The following is a 9714-nucleotide window of genomic DNA, read 5'->3' on the forward strand; positions in this document are numbered from 1 at the left end:
CTGGCCTTTTTCCCAATAACGCTGCACACATCTCTGAGAAACACCCATCGCTGCTGCCACTTGTAGTGAAACACCGCGCTTCAATATGCCATGAGTACTCCTATCCAAAAGCATGCTGTATATAGTCCTCCTTTCATTGTCTGTGCACCATTTGTGTTTCCTCTGATCTGTGTGGCATGAAAAATGTACAGCAAGTTAGGTAACGAGGTGTGTACTATCACAAGTTCGCCTGAACTTCAATGACAAATGACAATACATGATGTACGTGCACTGTAAACAAACTGTATTGGCACGATGCCGAGTACTATCGGGCTCTAGGCTGGCACGAAGATGAACGTCACCTGACAAAGGGAGGCTAGCACAAAAGGGCCCTGAAGCCCCTGATTGATTGCATGAAAAGAAATGGATTATCTGCTGTACTACTGCGAATCCTACTGAATTTTAACTTCTCATTGTACATGTGCTTATGATTAACAAGGAAGCACATATTACTCCAAGTATGATTTGGAAATAAGGAACTCAAGCAATTTTGAACCTGAATTACATGAATTATTTAATCTTGCTATAGAACAACAATCATAAAACATAAACGACACGTATCTGGACACAAGCATCAAACTGCAACACTCATTACCCCAACTATGAAAAGGAAACCATGCAAATCAGAACATGAACTACATGAAAATTTTAATCTCACCGAATTTAGTAGATAAGCATGTGTATGCGTACAACAATCATAGAGTATGCTTCAATGAAAGGTAGCTGCATGCAAGAATGACGTAGATAAGCATGTATGCGTACACTTACTTGGACCTGCGCCACCTCCTAAGCCATTGCCATGTTCTCCGCCGCCCTGCTCGACGTTGCCAGTATCGCCGGCACCTTCGTCGTATCCTTCATAGGAATGCTCGTTGTTCCCCTGATCGGCGTTGCCATGCTCGTCGGCGGCGTCGCTCTGGTCATCAGTGTGAGCATGGTTCACGTTGTGCTGCTCGGAGTTGTTCTGTCCAGGCTGAAACTGATGCACATTTAGCACTGAGCCTATGCCACGCCTAGTCAGCCCAAGCCTCCGGCGACCATGTGCAGGAACAACATGTCCGGGGACAACACGTCCGGCCACACCACTTCCGGCGAGGCCACGGTGAGCATGCACGCCAAGATGCCCCCGACCGGCAAGGCCAAGTGTGCGACCGAAGCCGCCGATTCGGCCATGCATGCTTGCCGTGATTCCATCTCCTCGAACGTGCGCATCTCCAGTAGCGTGTTCTTCAGGGCGGATGCTGTGAGCATCGTCAGATCCTCCTCCCTCGCCAGAACCTTCTCCTACCTCCACATCTTGCATTGTTGATGGACATTAATTACAAATTGACATGACTCCATAAAATTAGAGTGATAAGATGCGTGAAACACAACAATGGGCGGAAACCAACCTTCGTAGGTGTGAGCCCACTGCAGATCATTGTTTAGGTCAATGATAGGGCCCGTGTAATCGCCAAACTCGTCCCATCTGGGCGGCTGATTAAGGTCAAGCTCCACCATGGCTGCCAAACTCTACGGGACACGGAGAAGAAGGGGGAACAAGCACAGGAAGAAGAAGCAGGGGGGAGAACGAGGGGTGAGTGGGTAGTTAACGATCGCTGGTTTAGGCCTCTCCAAATTTGAAGTTTATCGTGAGGCGCGGGCGCGGGAAGGAAATTCGCGGGGCGCTCTGGTCAGAGTTTTCGTTCCGTTTGGGGTTGGATCGGTCAAACATGACGTCAGAGCAGATCGTGGATGCCTTCCCCTGAGCGACATGAACGGGGGTTGAAGTAACGAACGACGTACGTTAATTTTCGTGCTACAACCTAATACGTCCTACACATTGGGAAGGAGGGAGTAGGTAGGTAGAATGCACGACTAAACTGGTAAAGCACATGGACAGAGTCACATAGACATAGACACTTAGTACTGTCGCCCCGAGCTGCCGCCGATGATACTGCATACAAATGAATCAACATAGAGAATCAATAAAGTGCGAGTTGAACGCCGTGCTATGATCCGGGTGCATGCACACGGACACTTGCACTCCACCGCTCTTGGTGACGACCAGCACCACCCGCCCGTCGGTCATGGTGACCAGCTCCGTCCTGCTGGGCGCGCCCCACCCAAAGTCGGCCACCTCGTATGCCTTGAACCGCGTGGACCCGTTGATGCCCACCAACCGGTCCAATGGCACCCACGACACGATGTCCATCCAGTCCCAAAGGGTGAGCGGGTCCTCGGCTGCTCGCCGGACCTCCCGCTGAATCGCTGCCACCGCGGCAGTGACACCGTCAATCGCGAGGAGGTCCCGTGCCATGGCTTTGACGAGGCACCCGGTGATGCACGTCCCGAAGTAGTTCTCACTCACTGGCGGGTTGATGCCAGGCCGCCCGCGACAGTCGATGAAAAAGAAGAGGTAGACGTCATGGCCGGCGGATATGGCAGCCGGGTGCTTGGACCGGACGAAGGACGCCCAGGCGAGTGCCGCAATGGCCACAAAGCTGGATGACATGGGCGCCGTGGCGGGCTTCCCGGAGGTCGTTTGGCCGGACATGCATTGCTTCAGGTGCTGGATGTGCTTTGCGGTGATGGTGAACGTCCGACGAGGGAGTTTAATTGGGGCGCTAGGGAACATGTTGGCGGCCTGCAATGCAATGAGTGTCCGAAAATGTTAATTTTATAACATTGCCAATGAAAAGAAAGCAGTTCTCCAAGGGTGCATATTCTAGTGCTTATCTTAGGCCCCGTTTGTTTGGGTTGCGGTTGAAATGACAAGTGAAGCTAGTAGAAGCTGAGAAACAACTTAAGCTACTATTAGCCGAGAAGACAAAAAAAAAAACTATGTTTTGAAACAGCTTTTAGAATGCCTGGCAAGCCCGTAGTTGGCGGCGGAAGTCTCAAGTGCCCATCCAATGTGCGTTCAAGATGTTGTTCAAATACTGATTTATATTATTTATTATGTTCTATATTAGCTCAAATCATGTGTACGAGGATTTCGCCACAATACACATGATTTGGGAGATTTTGAGGAGCAAGGCTCGCGTGGATGGTCGAGGTATGGGATTTAAATGATGGATTTTAGGCAGGTTCGGGCCTGTGTTCTAGAGGTAATACCCCACCTGTCGTAGATGTTTTATTTGGCCTCGTATGAAGAGTTTGAGTACAATGGTACTCTCGCGTTGTCTAATATATGGGTGATGATGCGCACACGACGAAGCCTCTAGCATTATTAAGTTACAATAACATCAACGTTACTAAGTTACACCAATATCAGGCTGTGAGTGACTTCCCTTATCTATATCTTTGGTTTGAATTTCTCGTTAATGGGTTCAACAACATCAATTTTAGAAGCAACAGGACGCAGCTGCCGACTCTCTCTTCAAGAAAGAAAAATTATGGTTCCTTTGCCTCCCATCGGCCACCGTTGGTCTGCCTCGTCTCCGGCAGCCCTAGGGCCATGGTTTTTTTTGAGAGAAAAGAAGAATCTACTTTAACCGATATGCTCTTAAGCACGTCCACATAAAAATCATACGTGGAAGGGGTGGGCAATTAGCTAGAGCAGCAGGTGATGTAGCAAAACTCATTGCAAAAGAGGGTAAATCGGCCACTTCATATAGAACTAAAATCCCAATGACTATAATTACCTAAGTTTTAGAATGTCTTGTTTAAGAGACTCGATATTTTTATGTTTTGATTGAAATTCCTTTCCTTTGTGGAATACCATTATGAACTTCATTAACTATTTTAATTTTCCCATGCTGGTGGGACTGCTAGACTACATTGAGTGATGAACTCAATGAATGATACAATTTTGCACAGATAATGCGGGGTGAAAGTTCAATATATTCCTAAAATATGCTAATTTGAAAGGTCGGATTTTTTATGGTGACCTATGAAATATGAACTAGAAAAAAGCAAACCTCGAGAGGAGTAGGCGATCTCACTGCGTAATGCGAGGCACGGTGGATATCATCCCTTGCTGGTGGGAGGGATCGGCTCCGTTTCTTGGTGTTTTTGTGAGTTCCTTTAGGTTTTGTGTCCTAGTTAGAAAAACAAGGCAGTGACGACTCCTTGTAGATGTAATAGGGTTCTCCATGCTTGGCCCCCTTTTCAATGATGCGTCTAGCATCATCGGAGGGTGTATGGAGGTGTGTCACTAGTGGATCTGGTGGGGCTTGGTCAGTGCTAGTCTTTAGTGGACCTTCTTGGATCCAGCATTTGTTCCTCTTTGTTCATGTGTCTACAGATTGGATCCTTTAGATTTATACTTCTCTTCATTGGCGATGGTTCCTATTCTCTTGCGCTGGTCATGTGGGGTCTTTGCACGACGACTCTCTGACTGGCTACTACAATAAGTTCTGTCCTGCTTCAGTGAAGGATGAATGAAAATGGTGGCATGCCTTTGGCTCGCTCAAGTACATGTAGTCGTCGCTAGATGGTCTACAAATATAGATGTAATTTTTATTATTTATGTGTTCTTTGTACTGCCATAGCATGATGAATAGATCAAAAGTTTCATGAAAAAAACATCAGGCGATGAGTACATTGGTGCAATGATGACTTCCGGTTCCTTTTGCATTACTAAGTTACATAACATCACCTTGATGGCACTGCTTGTTGCACCAGCTGTAATTGCCCATTAACGACCTAGTTACTCAAATGATAAGCGCCACACGTGTGGCACGAAGCAATCATGTCCTGGCATTTTTTATAACTAAAGTTGTCATCAAAAACCCAAAAAAACTCAAACTTGCCATCTGAAAGAATGTTGCCATATTTGACAACTAAAGTTGCCATTCTCGCGTCACTAAACTTGCCATAAAAACGTTCAGAATTTTCATGTGTTCATGCCACACGTGTGGCACTTATCATGTTCCTTTTTTTGTTAGCAAAGATAGCTAGACTTTATTCATCATTGAAAATGTTTACAGGAATAGCAACTGAATCATAAGGAATGTCTAACCAAATGTGCCTAGTGTGGATTAGTGCCACAATGCAGTCATTTCATGTGAATCACCCCTGTTTTCCAACTGCTCCAGTTCAGCAATAAAACGATTTACCAGTGGATATTGGGATTTGATTAATCCCCTCGTGTCTAAGCTTCCTACGTTCGTACCAGATCGCCCATAAAGTGATTTTCATGTGTGACAGCTCGTCGTGGCTAAGGACATCCATCATAGAGAGTAACCAACTCCTCTCGAAGGCTCCACGGATGCCATCAAGTGTTTCATCAAATCCTGTTCTACTAGAGACCAGACACACTGAGCCATGGTACATTCTAGTAAACTATGCTTCCATGAATCTTGCATACCACATACCTGACATTCATCACGCTGGGACATATTCCTATGCTTCCGAACATCCTCAGTAGGAAGTGAATTATGTGCAAGTCGTCACGAAAGTTCTGAGCTTTGCAGGTACAGATACATTCCACAACGTACTCCATGATTTTTCATTATGTGCATTATTTGAGGAGCCACCTCTCTTTTCAAGCCAATCTTCCCTTCTCTTCTTGGTAGCTACGATCATCTTGTAGGCCGACCGAACAGGAAAAACACTGTTCTTTTCAAAGCTCCAAGACCAAAAATCATCCGTATTCCTAGTGCATACCGGGATGTGAATAATAGCTGCCGCATCGTATGGCAAGAAACATATTTGATCAGATTTGAATTCCAACGTGCATTTATAGGGTCTAATAATTCAGAGACCAAATGCGGTGGTGTGGCCACCCAAGAAACTATAGGCCTCATGTTTTCGTTCCGTGGTAGCCAGTTTGTATCCCAAATGTTCGTGCTGGTACCATTGCCAATGCGCCTAATTAAACCCTGTAGCAAGGTGTCACATCCTTCCACAACTGCCCTCCAAATCAGATATGGGTGGTTACCTAGTTGTACATCAAGAAACTCAGTCTGGGGAAAGTAAATTGCTTTCAGTATTCGAGGACTTAGAGATTCTGTGTTTTCCAATATTCTCCATGCCCGCCATTCCAGGAGAGCGAGGCTAACAATTTCAAAATCCCAAAAACCTAATCCTCCCATGTACTTAGGCATACTCATAGTGTCCCAGGACACGCAATATGGCTTGCGTTGACCTCTTTTACTTCCCCGCCATAATGTTTTAATCATCCCAAATGATAAGTGCCACACGTGTGCATGGAGTAACACCACCCTGACATTTTTACAACTAAAATTTTCACACGAAAAATGAAAAAAAAAACTGAAACTTGCCATCCAAACGGAAAATTGCCATACTTCACAATAAAGTTGCCATCCTCGGTTAACTAAATTTGCCTTAAAAAAACCTCAGGACAAAATTGCTTCGTGCCACACATGTGGCACTTATCAGGGTCCTTAATCATAGAGGTCAGGTGCTGCCAAAGTCCTCTAGGAAATTTAAAACATGACATGGAGTAGACCGAGATAGCCTGGGCTACTGATTTGACAAAAACCTCATTTCTCGACGCAAACAAGATCCTCTCAATCCCGCATCTAATTTTACTCCAGAAACTGATAATAATACTTTGAAGGGTTAAACTGATCCAGCTTTTGTCCAGTAAATAATACCCAATCGAGTGGATGATGTAGTGTAGAGTAGTCAGATGGACTTCATGATGCTGGACTACCCGAGTGGAGGCCTGGAACAGACTCGGGACACTTCAGGCCTGCTCCGGGATGAATCCTTATTATGGGCATACCCCGGGGTTCCCATTGTCAGCACCCTTCGAGTCCTTCAGAGTATCGTCATCGTCATTGGCTTCACTTTTCTAGAGAAAATCTTGCCTGGAGAGCAGACCGTGGATGCCATCGAGTCAGCTGCAGAAAGGCCTTGATGGGCACAAAATATCTTTCCCGTTTTGTGGCGTGTGTCATTTTTCGCTGCCCGCTGCTATAAAAAGGTCGGCGCTCCCTTGTCATAGCTCACCTCCCCACTGCTCAGATATCCACTTCCCTCCTTGTCCTCGCCATGTCGCTTCACCTAGGGCCAGACTGGGTCCTGCTCACTGAGGAGGACGATTGACGCTGGACGAGGAGGCTACGCATGAGGAGGCCACCCTCATCGTTGAGGAGGAGATGTGGGGTGTGGGCTCGCCGAGATATTCGAGGGCATTGCAGGCCATCCGCCGCCAGGTCGAAATCGCCCGACATCGTTCCAAAACCAAGGATGCCAGCTACGCCGCCTACGCCTCAGCTGTCCGTACCAGTGATGTCTTTGAGGAGACCAACGTCAGGCGGTCATTGACGGCGGCGAGGGAGCATGCCATCTGGCATGACTATGAGGTGACATAGGAGGCAGCAGGGGAGATGGATGCGTAAACGGGACGCTTCATCAGGGATCATACCAGCTTGCCAAGTCATCCCCGACCTCAAAACGGCACCAGGCAGAATGGGATGCAAGTGTTGTCGCCCATTTTCGCGCTGTCAGGGACCATAGCCACGTCTACCATGTGACCCCTAGTCCCCTACAAGCCCCGTTCCGTCGAGACCGTGCCTGACCGTAACAACGCCACTCCTAGTCTTTGAGCTAACTTGTCTACTAATATATGCTTGCAAATGTCTCTTATCATTTCCGTTAGCTATAGCCACTACCTATATATAAAAGCGATAAATTTTGAACACCTTGAATTCTAATTATGCATGAAAATGTCGCTAATCAACATTTCTCCCCTATATAAGAACTTTGTATTGCAATATTATCTCAATTCAAATATTGTAGTCCATTCCATTGAGTGTGTGAGTATTGAGTTGATGCAACCAAGAAACAAAATGAAGACCTCATTACTACGACTCTAAGTTTGCGGGTGGCCTTAGAATCTCTAAAGGATTATAAAGTGTGCTTCATACTTGTTTTAGAAACCGGTGATATGAAAATTGTGCTAATTAGACACCTACGAAGAAACATCTCGCTTTATGTTGCACTTTAAGAATTTTCTATACCAGAATTTTTAGCTGGTTTTTTGCTTTAGTATATACTAGCAAGCATGTATGTGCATTGCAACGAGCGAAAAATATGTACCACAACCCCCACCATGGTTTCGCATCCACTATTTCAAATTTCAGAACAATGGCCCACATGTATCGCCACTTATCCTCTTTTTTATCCTCCCTGATGGTGATCGTCTACCTGATCATCAGCCTTGGGGCAGTTGAAACGGGTTTTCTCCTTTTGTCTCCGTCGATTGCAACATAATTCTAATTTGGCCGAGAGTAGAGGCAGTCCAAGATCAAAAGAGAGGAAGAAAAAAAGTACAGTCATGCTTCATCCTATTACTCATTGCCTAGCCCACCTTATGACTAGAAATATATTCATTCCCGCCATAGTACGAAATGTCTGTCTTGGTGTCTCAAGCATTGAAGATTGCTTTACCCTTCATCCAAAATTACTTGTCGTATAAATGAACAAAAATAGCAAAACTGATCAAAATAAATTTATCTAGAACTAAAATGTACTAGTTGAGGCCAGTGGTTGACCTGAATTATTAGGAAATCAAATCTACACGGTGCAGAGATAGAGACAGATATTTTAATTTTCCAAGGAAAGGGAATCGGGCTGCTTAGTTTGACCGCCGCTAGCTACCATGCTCGCCGGCTGCAGAGACTAACGGACATGGAAGGGAAGGGAGGGGCGAGGAACATACCAGCGGCAGATTGGGCGCATACTTCCGCAGCGTGCTCCTCGCGAGCTCCTCGCCGCCGGGGATGGCGACCACCGCGCGGTCAAATGTTACGGCAGCCACGGCAGCATCATCATCGCCGCGGCAGGCCGCGGCCCACGCCTGCAGGAACATCCACACCGACCGGCCGTCGACGACGGCGTGGTGCAGTGCCACGCCGACCGCCACGCCGCCCTTGAGCCGCGTGACCTGCACCGCCAGCACCTCCGCGGGGAGCGCCTCCACCTCGAGCTTCGGGACGAGCGCCTCGAACGTGCCCACGTCGTGGTCCGCGTCCCCCGCGAGCCGCCGCGCGTCCGCGTCGTCGCTCTCCGCCACGACGAACGGCACGCCGCCTCCTCCCTCGGGGCCGGAGCAGTCGATGGCGGCGTCGCCGGTGGACGGCAGGAAGACGATCCTCCCGGCCAGCGGGGGCAGCCGCGCGAGCGTGGCCGCGAGGGACGCACGGAGGGAGCCCACCAGCGACTCGAAGGGCGGGTGCTGCTGGCCGCCGGCGTCATCGACGAAGAGGAGCACGCGCTGGATTAGCGGGTTCGCCACCCACGGCGCGTCCAGCGCGGATAGCCTGATTACCAGGTCCTCCGGTTGTGGTACCACCACGTGGCCGACCTCCACGATATTTACCGTCGGCATGCCTAGCGACGACGACACAGACGAGCGAGCTGGGTGGTGGTGGTGGAGGACTGCGTTGCGTGCCGACCTGCCGGGATCTGGACCTGCTTAATTATCCGGAGCACAGTACAATTCTGACCGAGAGAGCTCACTTGCAAGACTGACGGTGGGCCCCATCTCTGTAATAAGAGAGTGGCACATATCTGTAATAAGAGAGCGGGGATCGGGGCGTCTCTCCAGCCTATCTATCGAACCGGTACGTATGACACTTGGCGGTGGCACAACTCTATAATAAGAGCGAACTCCAGTTTTTGCGTTTTTTGAGATCTCCAAGGGCGTGTTTGGTTGCAGTTTGCAACACTAGTTGTATTGCATGTCCATCTCCAGCCAACCTCGTTGATAAAATGTAG

The 9714-nt window shown here is 48.0% G+C and overlaps 1 protein-coding gene across 1 annotated transcript; it reads right to left on the reverse strand.

Annotated features, from left to right (window-relative positions):
• Positions 1 to 1897: 1897 nt before the first annotated feature.
• On the reverse strand, positions 1898 to 9340 carry LOC119328192 (anthocyanidin 3-O-glucoside 6''-O-acyltransferase-like). Its single transcript, XM_037601219.1, has 2 exons — positions 8657 to 9340; positions 1898 to 2665 (listed from the first exon to the last, which is right to left on the reverse strand). The coding sequence occupies exons 1-2, from the start codon at positions 9323 to 9325 to the stop codon at positions 1991 to 1993; spliced, it is 1344 nt and encodes a 447-aa protein (XP_037457116.1). The 5' UTR covers positions 9326 to 9340; the 3' UTR covers positions 1898 to 1990.
• Between the last annotated feature and the right edge of the window lie 374 nt (positions 9341 to 9714).

Source organism: Triticum dicoccoides, chromosome 7A (assembly GCF_002162155.2).
Source record: "Triticum dicoccoides isolate Atlit2015 ecotype Zavitan chromosome 7A, WEW_v2.0, whole genome shotgun sequence".
In the NCBI taxonomy this organism is placed as follows: Eukaryota; Viridiplantae; Streptophyta; class Magnoliopsida; order Poales; family Poaceae; genus Triticum; species Triticum dicoccoides.